Genomic DNA, 18,461 nt, shown 5'->3' with positions numbered 1-18,461 from the left:
GTTTTGGTCATTCCATTACAGGACTAATGTGGAGGCTTTGGGGAAGGTGCAGAGATGGTTAACCAGAATGGATTAAGAACAAGGAACTGCAGATGCTTGTTTAAAAAAAGACACAAAATGCTGGAGTAACTCAGCGGGCCAGGCAGCATCTCTGGAGAGAAGGAATGGGTGAATGAAAAAATGACCCTAAACGTTACCCATTCCTTCCAGCATTTTGTGTCTACATAAACAGCTCCTATCTATCCACGTGGCAGTGTGCCAGCTGGCTGGAGGAGTGGGCAAAGGCCTTGCCACAGAGCGGGTAGGTGAAGGGGCCCACCGAAGTTGGCCGGTGTGGACTCGCCGGTGCTCCAGCAGCTGGTCAAGGCGTGTGAAGCCCTTACCACAGGACGGGCAGGGGAAGGGATGCTCACCACTGTGGGTACGCCAGTGCTGCCACAGGCTGGACATGCAAGTGAAACACTTGCCACATTCAGCGCACACAAAGGGTCTCTCTCCGGTGTGCATCCGCTGGTGCTCCCGCAACCCCCATGCGTTCTTGTCACAGTGGGAGCAGCTGCTCGCCGGCGTGGGTCCGCCGGTGCTGCCGCAACCCCCGCGAGCTGTCAAACTCCTCACCGCAGTATGGACAGTCGTAGGGCTGGCCACTGGTGTGCACACACCGGTGAGACAGGACAAAGTGCTCTTCACACACTGGGCTGGTGACGGGATGGACGCCGGTGTGCACCCGCTGGTGGGACAGCAGGTTGGAGGAACGGGTAAAACCCTTTCCGCACAGGGCGCAGGTGAAGGGGCGCTCGCCGGTGTGGGTGCGCTGGTGCTTCATCAGGGTGCTAGACTGGGTGAAGCCGTTGCCGCACTGGGCGCAGGTGTAGGTGCGCTCGCTGGTGTGGGTGCGCTGGTGTAACAGCAGGCTGTAGGACTGGGCGAAGCCCTTGCCGCACTGGGCGCAGGTGTAGGGGCGCTCGCCGGTGTGGGTGCGCTGGTGCTTCATCATGTTGCTGGACTGGATGAAGCCCTTGCCGCACTGGGCGCAGGTGTAGGGGCGCTCGCCGGTGTGGGTTCGCTGGTGCCTCAGTAGGCTGCTGGACTGGGTGAAGCCCTTGCCACACTGGGCGCAGATGTAGGGGCGCTCGGCGGTGTGGGTTCGCTGGTGCTCCAGCACGTGACTAGACTGGGTGAAGTCTTTGCCGCACTGGGCGCAGATGAAGGGGCGCTCGCCGGTGTGGGTCCGCTGGTGCTTAATCAGGCTGTCCGAGCGGATGAAGCCCTTGCCGCAATGGGCACAGGTGTAGGGTCGCTCGCCGGTGTGGGTTCGCTGGTGATCCAGCATGCCGCTGGAGGAGGTGTAGCTCTTGCCGCACTGGGCGCAGGTGTAGGGACGCTCGCCGGTGTGGGTGCGCTGGTGCTGCAGCACGTGACTAGACTGCTTGAAGCCCTTGCCGCACTGGGCGCAGGTGTAGGGGCGCTCGCCAATGTGGGTGCGCTGGTGCTCCAGCAGTCTGGCGGAGGAGGTGAAGCCCTTGCCGCACTGGGCACAGGTGTAGGGACGCTCGCCGGTGCGGGTGCTCTGGTGCTTCATCAGGTTGCTGGAGGAGGTGAAGCCCTTGCCGTACTGGGCGCAGGTGTAGGGCCGCTCCCCGGTGTGCACGAGCCTGTGCTGCTTCAGCTCTGGCGATGACTTGAAGCCTTTGCCGCTGTCGGAGCAGTTGAACGGCTGCTCACTGTTGTGCACCCGCTGGTGATCCCGCAGCCTCGACAACAGGGCAAAGCTCTTGCCGCATGTGGAGCAGCCATAGGGCTTCTCGCCCGTGTGCACCCACCGGTGGATCTCCAGATGATTCGCCGTCTTGAAGCTCTTGCCGCAGTCTGAGCAGTCGAAGGGGCGTTCTCCCGTGTGCACCCGCCGGTGAATCTCCAGATAGCTCGGGCTCTGGCAGGCCTTGCCACACACGTCACACTCATAACGCTTCTCCTTGTTGTGCCCCGTCATGTGGTCCTCCATTGAAGCTCAGCCCCTTGAAGCTCTGCTCACACACCGAGCAGTTGGGGGGGGGGGGGCCTAGACGCCCTCAATGGCCGCTGATGTCCCGGCCTCTCCGTCCACAGCAGCGGCTACTAAACCCTGCAGGAGGGGAACACAGAAGGTCAACAAACTGGCAAACAGGACATTCCAAGCACATATCGGGTGCGTTTATGGCAGAGGAAACCATTATACAATTCTGTGCGGCACAGTGGCGCAGCGGTACAGTTGCTGCCTCAACGCCAGAGACCCGGGTTCGATCCTGATTACGCGTGCTGTCTGTGAGGAGTTTGCACCTTCCCCCCTTGACTTGCGTGGGTTTTTACTCTTCATAGAAACATAGAAAATAGGTGCAGGAGTAGGCCATTCGGCCCTTTGAGCCTGCACCGCCATTCGATATGATCATGGCTGATCATCCAACTCAGTATCCCATCCCTGCCTTTTCTCCATACCCCCTGATCCCTTAATCCACAAGGGCCACATCTAACTCCCTCTTAAATATAGCCAATGTACTGGCCTCAACTACCTTCTGCGGCAGAGAATTCCACAGATTCACCACTCTCTGTGTAAAAAATGATTTTCTCATCTCGGTCCTAAAAGACTTCCCTCTTATCCTTAAACTGTGACCCCTAGTTCTGGACTTCCCCAACATCGGGAATAATCTTCCTGCATCTAGCCTGTCCAATCCCTTAAGAATTTTGTAAGTTTCTATAAGATCCCCCCACAATCTTCTAAATTCTACCGTGTACAAGCCGAGTCTATCCAGTCTTTCTTCAGATGAAAGTCCTGACATCCCAGGAATCAGTCTGGTGAACCTTCTGTCTTTCCTCAGATTAGGAGACCAAAACTGTACGCAATTCTCCAGGTGTGGTCTCACCAATACCCTGTACAACTGCAGTGGAACCTCCCTGTTCTTATACTCAAATCCTTTTGCTATGAAATTTCCTCCAACATTTCAAAGACGTTCAGGGTAGTAGATTAATCGGCCTCTGCAACATTGTTAAATTGTCCCTGATGTGCGTAGGACAGTGCTAGTGAACGTACGGGGTGATCGCTGGTCGGCGCGGACTCCGCGGGCCGAAAGTCATGTTTCCGCGCTGCATCTCTAAACTAAACTAAACCAAAGAAGGATCTCGACCCAAAATGTCACCCAGCTCATTCTCTCTGTCTCTCTCTCTGTCTGAAATACTGAATCTTGCCCTGACATATATGTATATGTATGTAGTTTGTTTGTTTATACTATTCTTATAACAAATGTAAAGCACTTTGGCCAACGAGAGTTGTTTTTTAAATGTGACTTGACCCAAAATGTCACCCATAGATTACACAACATAGATTACAAGACCTACACCAAACCCAAACCGATTAGGAGCAGACGAGGGTATTCGATCCAATTTGTGATCCCAGCTACAAAGCCAGATGTGTTGGTACAGCAATTCGTTCTTCCCCCGCTTACACACACACACAATTAAAGCATGGAATAATCTCCACCCTTCTATAGTCACCCAACCAGATGCAACTACATTTAAAATAGCTCTTTCTTCCCAATCACCCTTCCTGGCTTCAGTCCTCCCTTCATCACCTCCACAGTTGAAATTCCATTTGGAATATTTTGGAGGAGCAAGAAACCAAGAAGAAGCAAGAACCAGCTCATTCTCTCTGTCTCTGTGTGAACACTCGATCTGGCCCCGACATCCACGCGCCGAGTCCGGAAACGCCCGAGTGCGTGAGCGACGCCGCCGGAAACACCCGAGTGCGTGAGTGAGCGAGCGCCGCCGCGCCAAGATGGCGGACATGGACGGGCTGGTCAAACCCGACATCCGACGCGCCGGAACCCGAGTGCGTGAGCGAGCGAGCGCCGCCGCGCCAAGATGGCGGACATGGACGGCGGGCACCAAGGTAACGGGGCGGGGCCGCTGGGGGGGAGAGAGAGTGAGAGACTCACTGAGGGGAGACGCTGATGGCGATCAGGATGGCGGCAGCTCCGGGCACCAACCGTCGCCAGGTCCCGCCCCCGACCGCGCTGATTGGACGAGGAGGCGGAGACTGACGGCCGACCCGGCCAATGGGCGGAGGGTTAGAGGGTCATCCCGCCTCCCATAGTCTCTGATTGGATGTGAACTGAGTGATGGTCGGACGGATCATCCAATGGGCGGGCTGATGGGCTGGAGACGGGGTGACGGGCGGAAGGACCGGCCAATGGGCGGGCGGCGGTTGGAGGTTGTCCCGCCCCCTGTCGTTGCTGGTTGGATGGAGACGGGAGAGGGGCGGACGGATCATCCAATGAGGAGGGGGGAGGGTCTGAGGGTTGTGCCGACCGCGTTCATTGGAGGAGGATGGGAGACTGAGGGATGGAAGGGCCAATGGGCGGGGGAGTTGGTGACGGTCCGGCCTCTAGACGTGGCTGATTGGATGGAGATGGACAGCTAGATCATCCAATGGGGGGAGGACTTGGTGGTTGTCCCGCCTCTCACAGGCAGTGATTGGAGGAAGAAACGGCGACGGACATCGGTCTCGGCCAATGAGCGGAGGAACTGGAGGTTGTCCCGCCTCCTGTCGTTGCTCATTGGAGGAGGAGGGAGACGGACAGACGGTCCGGCCAATGGGCGGAGGGTTAGAGGGACATCTGGAGTGTTACAGTTTTGGACATCCTTGTGATTGAGGCACCAGGTTGATCCCTGGGATGGAGGGGCTGTGACATGTGGACAGATTGAACATAGAAACATAGACAACAGGTGCAGGAGGAGGCCATTCAGCCCTTCGAGCCAGCACCGCCATTCAATGTGATCACGGCTGCTCATCCACAATCAGTTCCCCGTTCCTGACTTCTCCCCATATCCCCTGACTCCGCTATTTTCAAGAGCCCTATCTAGCTCTCTCTTTAAAGCATCCAGAGAACTGGCCTCCACCGCCCTCTGAGACAGAGAATTCCACAGACTCACCACTCTCTGTGAGAAAAAGTGTTTCCTCGTCTCCGTTCTAAATGGCCGACCCCTTATTCTTAAACTGTGTGTGTGGCTCCTGGTTCTGGAATCCCCCAACATCAGGAACATGTTTACTGCCTGTAGTGTGTCCAAGCCCTTAACAATCTTATATGTTTCAATAAGATACCCTCTCATCCTTCTAAACTCCAGAGTGTACAAGCCCAGCTGCTCTATTCTCTCAGCATGTCAGTCCCGCCATCCCGAGAATTAACCTTGTAAACCTACGCTGCACTCCCTCATTAGTAAGAATGCCCTTCCGCATATTAGGGGACCAAAATTGAACACAATACTCCAGGTGTGGTCTCACCAGGACTCTGTACAACTGCAGAAGGACCTCTTTGCTTCGATATTCGATTACTCTTGTTATAAAGGCCGACATGCCAGTCGCTTTCTTCACTGCCTGCTGTACCTGCATGCTTACTTGCCTGAAGAAGGGTTTCGACCCGAAACGTCGCCTATTTCCTTCGCTCCATAGATGCTGCTGCACCCGCTGAGTTTCCCCAGCAATTTTGTGTACCTTGCTTACTTTCATAGACTGATGAACAACAAACCCCAGATCCCGTTGTACTTCCCCTTTTCCCAACTTGACGCCATTTAGATAGTGCTGGAATAGGTGCAGGAGTATTAATCGCCTCATGGGAACATCCTTGTAAAAATCTTCTCGAGAGCATTTTCTTTTTACCTCTCTGTTATTTAATGCAGAATAAGAACATATTGACTGCATGATATTTTCTGCAATTTCAGATGTTGCAGCCCCTAGACTGTGGAACAGCATCCCCTTTCCCATCAGAACTGCCCCCTCCATCGATTCGTTTATGTCAAGACTAAAGACATCTATACTCCCAAGCCTTTCCTGACGTCCTCTGAGTGAGATCTACATGTATATATGTATGTAGTTTGTTTTGTTGTGCTAATCTTATAACAAATGTAAAGCACTTTGTCCAACGAGAGTTGTTTTTTAAATGTGCTATATAAATAAATGTGACTTGACTTGACTTGACATCCTTAAGTTATACATCATTTGTAAATCTTGCTCAAAACAAATTTAATTATGTGAAATACTTAATTTAGATAACCCCACCATTACAGACAGATCTCATTCCATTCTCTGGCTAATGGGAAGACCAGACCCATTTTATTGTTGAGAAACAACTCTATAGACACAAAAACATTAAGTAACATTCCAGGGCGATAAGAACTGGAATCTTCATATTGCTATTATTTTCCCAAATACTGCAGTTGTGAACAGTGCGATTAGATTAATTAATTACAGAGTGCAAGTGTAATACAAAATCAACTCAAACACAGCTTATGAGCCATTTAAAAAGAAATGATTTAAAAAACATTAAAAAAGAAAATTACCAGGGTCAAAATTTATAAACATTTTATCCTTTAAGACGAATTAACCAAATTATGAAGGAACAGAATTATGAACTAACCCTATATCACACACACAAACTGTTCCCCCGCAAAGTTGATTACACTGCGAGTCAGGTTGGGTCCGGTTACCGAAATGGACAACAAAATGCCCAGGTTCCGCTCCATTGCTACTACACGTCAGCCCATTGCATTTCGCAGGAGTGGCATATCTTGCTCCGCTATAGGATCTTTGGTAGGGATTACCTGAAATTAGAGAAGTCAATGTTCATACCGCTGAGTTGCAAACTGCCCAAGCGAAATATGAGGTGCTGCTCCTCCAATTTATGGTGGGCCTCACTCTGGCCATGGAGGAGGCCCAGGACAGAAAGGTAGGATTCAGAATGGGAGGGGGAGTTGAAGTGCTGAGCCACCGGGAGATCTGGGTGGTTAATGCGGACCGAGCGGAGGTGTTTGGTGTGTGTGCGTGTGCGTGAGAGAGATAGTGTGTGTGAGAGAGCAAGAGAGAGAGGATGTGTGTGTGCGTGAGAGAGAAAGTGTGTGTGAGAGAGCAAGAGAGAGGATGTGTGTGCATGTGGTAGAGGGAGTGTGTGAGATAGGGAGCGAGAGAGGGAGTGAGAGAGAGGGAGAGAGAGAGGGAGTGAGAGAGAGGGAGCGTGAGAGAGAGGAGGGGGGCACAAGAGGGTGTGTGTGCATGTGAGGGAACAAGAGAAGGAGTGTGAGATAGAGAGCGAGAGAGGGAGAGAGAGAGGGAGTGTGAGAGAGGGAATGTGAGAGAGAGGAGTGTGGCACGAGAGGGTGAAGTGGAGAGAATTTGTGTACCGGGGGAGGAAAGTGTGGGGAGAGGGGAGAGAGAGGAATGTATATGTGCACTTTAAGGGACATTGGTCAGGTAGCATTTGGAGTATTGCATACAGTTCTGGTCATTCCATTGGTTTACAACAAAACACAAAATGCTGGAGTAACTCAGCGTGACAGGTAGCATCTCGAGAGCAGGAATAGGTGATTGAAGAAATGACCGTAAACGTTACCCATTCCTTCCAGCATTTTGCGTCTACATAAACAGCGCCTATCTATCCACGTGGCGGTGTGCCAGCAGGCTGGAGGAGCGGGCAAAGGCCTTGCCACAGAGTCGGCAGGTGAAGGGGAACTGGCCGGTTTGGACTCGCCGGTGCTCCAGCAGGTGGTCAAGGCGGGTGAAGCCCTTCCCACAGGCCGGGCAGGTGAAGGGACGCTCACCGCTGTGGGTACGCCGGCGCTGCCACAGGCTGAACATGCGGCTGTAACCCTTGTCACACTCAGCGCACACAAAGGGTCCCTTTCTGGTGTGTATCCACTGGTGCTCCCGCAGCCCCCGTGCTCTCTTGTCACAGTGGGAACAGCTGCTCGCTGACGTGGGTCCACCGGTGCTGCCGCAACGCCCGCGAGCTGTCAAACTCCTCACCGCAGTACGGGCAGTCGTAGGGCTGGCCACTGGTGTCCACGCGCTGGTGAAGCAGGGCATGGAAGGCCATGGCTGTAGCGGCAGATTTTTCAAATCTTTCAGGAAATTAACTCCCTAGCCACTAATTGGGTGAGACGGGATAAGGGGAATATCTTCGGTACGCATGCAAGCTGTCTCTACCTTCAGAGCTTCTCCTTTCATAAAGCTTCAGCACACAGTCTTTTAATAAATATTTTCTTTATTGTAGATATAAAACAGTAAGATACATCCAAGGTTTTTCCGACTTGTTCCGGCAATCTTCTTCGAACTCCAGCTCATTACTTCAGATACTAGAAAACTCCTCGTGTCTCCATGCTTCACATGATCTTGACATGTGCCTCGACATGCTCGACATGTGGCTTGACATGGTCGAAGGATTAACCTTCTCCCTCTTCACTCCAAAACGAATCTAACCAACTAAACTACCACGCAAGCAGTTAAGCTGCATAAACACGCCCAAAGACACGTCATAAATCCCACCCACATTATAACGGGCAGTCTAAAATTTAAAGGAACGTGCCATCCACAATGGCATGCAAAACAGGCCAAATGGCCACTTCATACTGGCCCCTAATTGTTCCGAATACATAATGAGGCAATTACCAATAAACATCAAAAAAGTGGCCATAAAGGTTTAACATACATCAAAATCAAAATATCAGGAAATAGAACCCTGTAGCTCCTCGTCGGGAAATCAAACCGCGATCTCCCGCGTGCTAGGCGTGGATACTAACCACTATACTAACGAGGTAAAAATAGCATGCACTATATATCTGCAATCACAATTCTTTATCGACTCTTCCATCTTCGCTTTCGCCTTCTAGAAGCAAGCACAACTTAGTTATTGGTCTTATTAAAACATTGTTTTTTGTTTTCAGTCGCACCATACGCACCAAACCCTGAACATCAGGCATGATTTCTAGTATTCTTCCCATTAACCAAGAACCTCGAGATGCTGTAGTCAGCCACCAACACAATGTCGCCTGGAACAGTTCCTTTTAATCCTTAGCCATCGTTGTCGTTCTTGGATTAAAGGCAAATACTCTTGTATCCATCTCCTCCAAAAAAGATTTGCCATATATTGTACTTGCTTCCATCTACGTTTCATATAGAAATCCTCTTTTACAAAAAGCCCAGGTGGAAGTGTTGGATTGGTTTTCAGCAGAAGAATATAATTTGGTGTGAGTACTTCCAGGTCATTAGGATCATCAGAACTTTTCGTAATAGGTCGATCGTTTAAAATCGCCTCAATTTCACAAAACAGTGTTTGTAACCCTTCATCATCCAAAATTTGTTGTCTAAGAACGGAGCGCAGCACATATCGTACTATACGAATTAATCGTTCCCAAATACCGCCATGATGGGAACCCATTGGAGGATTAAAGTTCTATTTTATGCCTTGTTGAAGCATAGTATATTGGATTTTATCCTGATTTAAGTCTTTGAGTGCCTTTTTTAGTTCCCTATCCGCTCCAACGAAATTCGAACCATTATCCGATCTTAACGAAGTAACTTGACCCCGTCGACAAATAAATCTCCTTAATGCTTGAATACATGAGTCCGTGTGGAGTGTAGATGCAACTTCAAGATGTACCGCTCTACTTGCCAGACAAGTGAAGATCACACCATATCTTTTCACAAGGCTACGTCCTCTCTTAACCTCCATAGGACCAAAATAATCCACCCCCACATCCGTGAATGGAGGTTTGTCTGGAGTGATCCTCTCCACAGGCAAGTCTGCCATCTTCTGTATACCAAGTTTCCCACGCTCTCGCGTGCATATGATGCAATTTTTTATTATCTTTCTTGCTGCTGAATTAGCCTTGGTAACCCAATATTTTTGACGAAGTTGGGATAGCATGTCATTTCTTCCTCCATGCCCAATTTGTTCATGAATATGCCGTAATAATAATGTCGTTATGTAAAGTCCTTAGCGAGAATGATAGGACGTTTCATTTCTTCAGACATTGCCAATGTGTTTAGGCGCCCACCCATCCGCAGAAGATCTTCCCAGATTGGGTCGAGCTTATACAATTGACTACTTCTTTTTACCCCCTCTCTTCTCCAGCTTGCAATGTTAATATCTCTTCTTTGTATTTCTGTCTTTGACAAAAAGAAGCATTTTCTGCTTTGAGGAGATCATCAAGACATAGGCACTTGGCTATGTGAAGCTTCAAAAACTTGCATCTGGACTTTGATCTCCTTTTCCCTTTCCTCAGGATTCTCCTCCAAGATACTTTCTGTTATTTGTTTCTTTTCCCGAATCTTCATCAACAATCTTGTTTTTATTTTAAGAAACCAGGCTACCGATGTTATCAATTTATTCCATGATGAAAAGTGGGTAATTAAATTATTCACGGTGTCATATGAGTTTTTTTCAATCACATTCACCGAAATGTTTTGTTTAATTTCCGGATCTTTTGTAGAGATTTCAAATCCGAGTTCAAGCTTTGGCCATTCACTACTTGGCTTACTAAGAAACTTTAGCCCATTGATCCATCTCTTGTTATTAAGAAAGCAATTTGCTGTTTGTCCCCTAGAGGCTTCATCCGCAGGATTTTCCTTTGTATTAACATATCTCCATTGAGAAACATTAGTAGCTCCTAGTACAAAGGAAACTATTTGCAACAAATGTCATAAAACGTTTGTTTTCATTGTTAATGTATTTCAGAACCGTAGTGCTATCGGTCCAGAAGGTAGATTCTTCCAGTTGAAATTGCAGTTCCTTTCTCAGCATTATGTCAATTTTAACAGCTAAGACTGCTGCTGTAAGTTCCATTCTGGGAATCGTCATTTGCTTCAATGGTGCTACTCTGGCTTTTCCCATTAAGAATGCAACATGCACTCTTTTGTTTACATTTTGTAGTCTTAAGTATGAAACAGTCCCATAACCACTTTCGCTGGCATCCGAAAAGTGATGCAGTTGTGCATTTACGATTTTACCAAAGGTTTTAGGCTTTATACACCGATCTACCTTAAACTTTGACATTTTGTGGAGGTCTTTTAACCATTCTGTCCAACTGTGCGAGGATGTTTGAGTTATACTCTCATCCCAACCAAGTTTTTCTCTACACAGATTCTGTAAAATTAACTTGGCTAGCAGTGTAAATGGTGCAAGAAATCCCAAAGGATCGTATACTGAACCAATCACAGATAAGATACCCCTTCTTGTGCATGGTCGTTCCTGAATCGACAATTTAAACTTAAACACATCCGTTTCCACGCACCAGTGCAGTCCCAGTGCCCTTTCCATTGGCAAGTTGTCTTTGTCTCAATCCAACTCCTTGGTTTCTTCGGCTCTGTCATCTGGTGGAATGCTTTCCAAAACAGCACGACTGTTGCTGACCCACTTGGTAAGTACAAATCCTCCCTTATTGCAGAGAGAGGTTAGGTGTTTCACCATTTGAATTGCCTCTAACTCAGTAGATATGGATTTTAGGCAATCGTCCACGTAAAAATTATTTATCAAAGTGGAAATTACCTCCTCTGGGAAATAATCTTTATTATCCTCTGCGGGTTTCCTCAAAGCGAAATTCGCACAACTTGGAGATGACACTGCTCCGAAAAGATGTACTTTCATTCGGTAATCAACAAGGTCTTGTTGCACATCCCCTTCAGGCCACCATAAGAATCGCAGATAATCAATATGTTTACCAGTTACTTTCACTTGATGAAACATTGATCTGATATCAGCCATCAAAGCTATCGGTTCTTGCCTAAATTTGATGAGAACTCCAATGAGCGAGTTAGTAAGGTCTGGACCTTGCAGTAGTTCACTGTTAAGTGATGTCCCTTTAAAGACTGCCGCGCAGTCAAAGACCACCCTCAATGTCCCTTTCTTCGAGTGGTACACCCCATGGTGCGGAATATACCAGATCTCTCCATCATCTCGATATAGTTGATTCGTTGGTATCCTTTCGGCATAATCATTATTAATCATATTCTGTAAGAAGGATGCATATTCCTCTTGAAATTTCGTGTTCTTAACAAACTTACGTTTCAAACCTTGAATACGCTGTTCAGCCATATAGCGATTATTCGGTAAATTAACACTTTCTTGCTTGAAAGGTAAATCCAAACAATAATGTCCATTTTTCATCTTAACTGAATGGTTCATAATATCTAAGAATTTTAATTCTTCTTTAGACATTTCTTCATGTTCCTGGCTGGTACTTTCATTGAAGTCATGGTTATATTGCTTCATTAACAGCTTTTCCAATTTACCTGTCGATACTTGGTTAACAGCAACAGCACGGCAATTCATTTTGCTGGTGCTTTCCTTATTCTTACACAAGGAGCCATAGATAACCCATCCTAGTAGGGTCTTCATAGCATACGGTCCATCCCCTTGGCTCCTAATTATCTGTACAGGTTCTAATGCTCTCAGAGCATTCGTTCCAATAAGTAAGTCAATATCTGAATTTATCTTTGATATTTTGACATCTTTCAGGTAAGGCCATTGCTGTAAGTCTTCACATCTGGGTACATTTTGACGACCAACAGGCATTGTTTCATGTGTGAAAACCTCTGAAATTGGAATAAAATTATCTTCATCCAAACTGGATATCTCCATATTTGTTATATAATAACTATGGAAAACCTTTTCTTTATTCATGGTACGCATTTGAATTTTAACTTTCTCTCCAGTAATGTCCAACCTTCTCATCAAATTCTCTGTGCAAAAAGTAGCTGAACTTCCATGATCCAGAAATGCATATGTTTGCAACACTACATTAGTTTCCCTATTTCTCACTTGTACTGGTAAAATAGAGAAAATGCATGCTTTCTCTCCGGCCCCAATATGTGCAGTTACTTGAAGCGAGGTGATAGCATTAACATCCGCTGACTCCTTTTTCTGCTCAGTAAGATCTGGCTCTTTCTTTACAGTATGAAGCACATCAGGATGATTCTGCTTACATTTGTCACAAATTATTGGACACTTACAGTCTTTTACCATGTGCCCCTTCTTTAAACATCCATAACAGATTCCATTCCTTTTTATAAAGTCCATCTTTTTTTCATATTTCTTGTCTTTAAATTTACGACACCATCTTATGGTGTGACCTACTTCATCACAAAATGGACAAAATTCGTTCTTTCTGGTCGGTGCATCCTCTTTGGCACCACCCAACACCTTCTCAGGTATTATATTGGTGGCTAAATTGCTTTTCTTAGGCCCTGTCTTTTGTTTAGTTTTGACATAGGTAGAACCCTTATAAATTGCAAGTGGCTTGGCTTCTTCAATAATCCCGTGGCATGAATCTGATATGTACCGTACTTCTCTTTCTAAAAATTCCACCAGATCTGGTAGTCTGGCTACTTGTTTGCTCTTATCTCGTAATTTACCAGCCCTATCTCTCCACTTTTCTCTTATTCTTCTGGGAAACTTGTTAATGATGATTCTCATATTACTTGAAAGATTAATTTCCTCCATGTAGCCAAGATTTTTCATCGAGCTGCAACATCTTCTCAGAAATATTGCATATTCACGCAATTTATCCACATCTTCTGGCTTGATTTCTTTCCAAGCATGGGCCTTTTCAATGTATGCATTCGCAATCTTCTGTTCATCAAGATGGCGGCCTTGAGGCGCGCGCCGGTACAGTCCCTGCTGATATGTTACGCCCTTTTGTCCTTCTATGTTAAAAACTCCTCCTGCTGCATACTCAATTACAACCGAATTGAGTTGCTCACTATAAGGGCAAGATCGAACGGAGTTTTTGGATCTCCGACCCTTATACAAACCCTTCCGGTGGAATTACATGCCAGGAACACCACACCTGGACCATACCCCGGGACCTCTCCTAGGCCTGATCGACGGCTTGTCCGACGGCGAGCAGGAGTCCTGGCTCGGTTCAGGAAGCGGCCCTACCGGCCTCCACTACCGGCACTACTTCTCTCCAACGTCCGTTCACTCCGGAATAAGATGGACGAACTCCAGCTTTTGATCCACTCAAGGAGAGAGTACAATGAATCTTCTGCAATCTGCTTCACGGAAACCTGGCTGGATCAATCTGTTCCCGACTCAGCAGTAACCCCACCCGGCTTTACCATCTACAGAGCCGATAGGTCGGCAGCGCTGTCACTCAAGTCCAAGGGAGGAGGTATCTGCTTCCTTGTCAATCAACGCTGGTGCAATAACATCACAGTTCAATCACAACACTGCTCCCCTGAGATTGAATTCCTCTGTTTGATCATCAGACCATTCTACTTACCAAGAGAATTCTCATCTGTTGTGTTAATTGGCGTCTACGTTCCACCCGATGCTAATGCTAACACGGCTATGGATATTTTATCACATCACATTTCCTCCATGGAAAGCTCGCATCCGGACTCCATCATTATAGCCTTGGGCGATTTCAACCACAGCTGTCTAACAAAAGAACTCCCTAACTACACTCAGCAAGTTACATGCCCGAGCAGAGAAAACAATACATTGGATCATTGTTACACTAACATCACTGGCACTTACCGTGCCTTTCCTCGTGCTCCACTGGGTAGATCCGATCATGTAATGCTGCTGCTCATCCCCGCATACAAACAAAAACTGAAATCCATCAAGCCCAAAACAATAACCGTTAAGTCCTGGTCAGAGGATGTCATCGAAACGTTAAGGGGATGTTTTGAATGTACTGACTGGGACCTCTTCCTCGACGTATCCGGCAACAACATCGACGTGTACACTGACGTGGTGACGTCATACGTCCGCTACTGTGAAGAACTGTGCGTCCCCTACAAAACTGTCACAATACCCAGCAATGGTAAACCCTGGTTCAACAAGCACATACAACTTATTCGCAAAAAGAAAAATGCAGCCTACACCAACGGTAACAAGGTTCAGTATAAATCAGCAAAATATGAACTCAGGTCTGCAATTCGGAAAGCAAAATTAGCTTATTCAAACAAATTGGAACAACAACTCAAAACCCACAATTCAAGAGAAGTCTGGAAACATCTACAGAAGATGACGGACTACAAAAAACGTCCTGTTCCCATCCCAGACGAGGATCCGGATTTACCGGAAAAACTGAACACTTTTTATGCACGTTTTGATAATGCCACCCCGCCATCCATGCCTCCCCCCCCACCTAACTCAGCACCATTCACCATCTCTGAGGAGGTGGTTAGGGCGGCCTTCAAAATTCTTAATAAAAGAAAAGCGGCAGGGCCTGACAACCTCAGCCCCGCTGCTCTCAACCACTGTGCAGCTCAGCTGGCCCCTGTGTTCACCTCCATCTTTAACACCTCCCTCAGCCAATGTAGAGTCCCGCAGTGTTTTAAATCATCCATTATCATCCCTGTGCCCAAGTCCTCCAAGGTGAGCTGCCTGAACGATTATAGACCTGTGGCATTAACATCAGTCGCCATGAAGGCCTTTGAGCACATAGTCCTCACCCATCTGAAAACTCACACTGCCCCCATCATGGACCCTTTCCAATTTGCATATAGGGCCAACCGGTCTGTTGAGGATGCTATCAACTTAACTCTTCACTATTCCCTTCAACATCTGGAATCACCAAACACCTATGCACGCATCCTGTTTATAGATTTTAGCTCGGCCTTTAATACTATACACCCGATTAAACTCTACAATAAAATGTTGGACATGAGCATCCACCCAGCCATGTGCCATTGGATTCTACACTTTCTAACAAACAGACAGCAAAGAGTCAAGGTGGGTGAAAAACTCTCCAGCCCTTTGACTCTCAACATAGGAGCCCCCCAAGGGTGCGTTCTGTCACCCCAGATCTTCTCACTTTACACCAACAACCTCACATCCCAATGCAGCTCAGTTAAAAATTTTAAATATGCAGACGCCACAACGATAATTGGCCTTATCTCAGACAACAAAGAATCACAATACCATCTAACAGTCGATAGCGCAGTCAAATGGTGCGCAGACAACAACCTCCAGCTTAATACTTAAAAAACCTTAGAAATCATCATAGATTTCAGACGCAATCAAAACCACAAACCCCCGGTCCATGTCAACTCTCACCCCATAACCTCCACGAACTCATTTAAGTTTCTAGGCACCTATATCTCCAATAATCTAAAATGGCACATCAATGCAGACCACGTCATAAAGAAAGGTCAACAACGCCTATATTTCCTCAGACAGCTCAAAAAGTTCAGAGTCGATAAACACCTCCTGGTCCGTTTCTATCAATCAATCATTGAAAGCATCATCACCTCCTCAATCACAGTCTGGTACGGTAACACCGATAGTCACTCACTACACAGAATACAACGCATTGTCTCCAAGGCCTCCAGGATCATCAACTCCCCCCTCCCCTCAATCCATTCGAGTTACCTCCAACGTACCTCAATAAGCCCCACAGCAGTACTCCTTGTGGGGCGGCACAGAGTTTCTCACTCATCAGAGGGGAACACCGAGAGTTAATCCGGGGCTGGCTGCAGGAGCTGGAACAGGAGCAGCTTCAGGAGCAGCCGTGACGGCCATTGCCCGTGAGCATTGGAGCCGGATGGAGTGGCTGCAGGAACTGCAGCAGGAGCAGCCTCAGGAGTAACGGCTTCAGGAGCAGCCGCGGTGGCCAGTGACCATGTGCATTGGAGCCGGTTGGGTTCCCGAGAGCATCGGGACCAGCTGGAGCGGCTGTTGGAGCAGGTAAGTGGCAGGCTCCATGAGATGGAGACTAGTCACAGAGGGGCAGCTAGTAAGTCCTACAGCAGTACCTCTTGTAGGGCTGCACAGTGTTCTCCCTCATCAGAGGGGAGTATAGGGGGTCAAGTTTGGGCTCCACTTGAACAGGGGAGCAGAACATACCCCTAGTACACTTAGGGTGCGGAAAACCTATGGGGAAAACACTTACCATCAGGGAACTGCAAAACCTGAATGTTCCCATATCAACCAAAACATGGTAGGGCAGGGAATTGCAACGAAAGAATGTTCTAAGTCCTAACAGATGATAACCTGGAACCTCCCAACCTCCTATATTAAAATTTGGAGGCATCCTATCTTAACAGGGAAAGATCCTCACATGGAACTTTGGGACACATTAAGGAACGTCTTAAAAACTACTTCCTGAGAAATGTGCTACCCTCATCAGACACCGGCACCTTAACGACCACGGAGGATGCCGAAATAGTAACTAACCTACTAATAGGAACCAGGGAGGTTGGTGGGGGATAACAGATCTATCTCTGCATAGAATTATTCTACTGACACTTAAAATTCAGAAGTACAGGGGAATACCTTAGAATTCTTCATTCCATTATCCTCCAGTTCAGCATGTACCGAACTGAATGTTCATGCTCACAGGGAAAGAAACAACTAAAGCGCACACTGAACTACAGTGCCCATATATTATAGGAGTTATGGAGGACATCCACACGAATCACAGGAATTCGTGTCCTAAATATCCTTATCATAATTTAGAGGTGGTTGCCACTTCATCTTAGATTGACTAATTTGAATACTTCGTACTTTATATTCATTTCAGATGGGAACCTTTGGTGCAACTAAGGGATTGATCCTAGGGTACTACATGGCAAGCATGGTATTAAAATACGCTTGCTATATAGGACTCATTGAAGGTGCCCACAGATGTATTTAACTCAACAGATCGTCTGCGGTCCACCGTTAACACACTTCACATGGCAGTACTTTGCCGTAAGAAAGGGTACAGCCTTTATGGAGGCTTCCAGGGAACTTAACCAGCCATCAGACTGGTAGTAGAATAATTGGCATTAGGGGCTGTGTGACAGCCACATGATATCGGACCTTTACATAATCATAGTACAGAGCGCAACACGCGTCACTCAAGAAATTATGTGGGGGTCATTCTGACAGACTTATGAAACATCCAAACACAGTTACCCGTCTATGGAACCACATACTGATGGGCCTTGGATTGGGATGCTACTAATTCCATCTCCAGCTGTGGGGGAGATGGAATGCTCAGGAGGCATCACTACTAACGTTGGGCATATATACCTGGGGAAGTGAGAGCTAGTCATGGCTTTAAGTCAAATTGTTTTGGGTTATAACACCAGTATGTTAATCTACAAATTGACAACACCACCGGGGTAGCATATGTCAACAATATGGGTAGAAACACATCGACACCATGTGACTATCTGGCCAACACTATTTGTGAATTGAATTGAATTGAATCCTTCTTGTCAATCAGACCTTTCGGTCTGAACGAGATGTTGTTGCCTGCAGCCATACATGTAATACTAGCAGCACACAATGGACACGGGCTGGCATCCGCCGCGGTGAGTTCACCGGGTACCTCCACACTGTGATGCAGGCAATAGTCTTAGAGTCACTGTCTCTATTAATCTGGATTAATAGCGTATCCAGATAGAGATTGGATATCAGCTTCCAACTACCAGGGAAACTGAATTTAGTGGCAGACAACAGGTCATGCTAAGTCTAAAAACTCTGTATGGATGTTGGATAAAATATGTATTGCTGGAACAGCTGGTATTGAACACCAGATAACGACCTATTCACATCCATGCTCTTACCAGTTATCAAATTATGTTCTTGGGAGCCAGAACCTGGGGCAGTGGTTCAGATGTATCTTCGTTGATTGGGGGATCATTTATGCATCCCTCCCTTTGC

At 47.2% G+C, this 18,461-nt stretch overlaps 1 protein-coding gene across 1 annotated transcript in view; it reads right to left on the bottom strand.

Moving 5' to 3' along the window:
- Nucleotides 1-541: 541 nt before the first annotated feature.
- LOC116967600 (zinc finger protein 229-like) overlaps nucleotides 542-18,461 on the bottom strand; it is a 29,542-nt gene continuing 11,622 nt past the window's right edge. Inside the window, exons 4-5 of the mRNA XM_033014217.1 lie at nucleotides 14,340-14,344; nucleotides 542-1,636 (exon numbers count right to left, since the gene is read on the bottom strand). Coding sequence (XP_032870108.1) covers nucleotides 542-1,636; nucleotides 14,340-14,344 — 1,100 coding nt within the window. The remainder of the gene's footprint in view (nucleotides 1,637-14,339; nucleotides 14,345-18,461) is intronic.

Source organism: Amblyraja radiata, chromosome 40, assembly GCF_010909765.2.
Source record: "Amblyraja radiata isolate CabotCenter1 chromosome 40, sAmbRad1.1.pri, whole genome shotgun sequence".
NCBI lineage: Eukaryota > Metazoa > Chordata > Chondrichthyes > Rajiformes > Rajidae > Amblyraja > Amblyraja radiata.
Note: the sequence above shows the minus strand (reverse complement) of the source record. Positions and strands in the feature narration are given on the sequence as shown.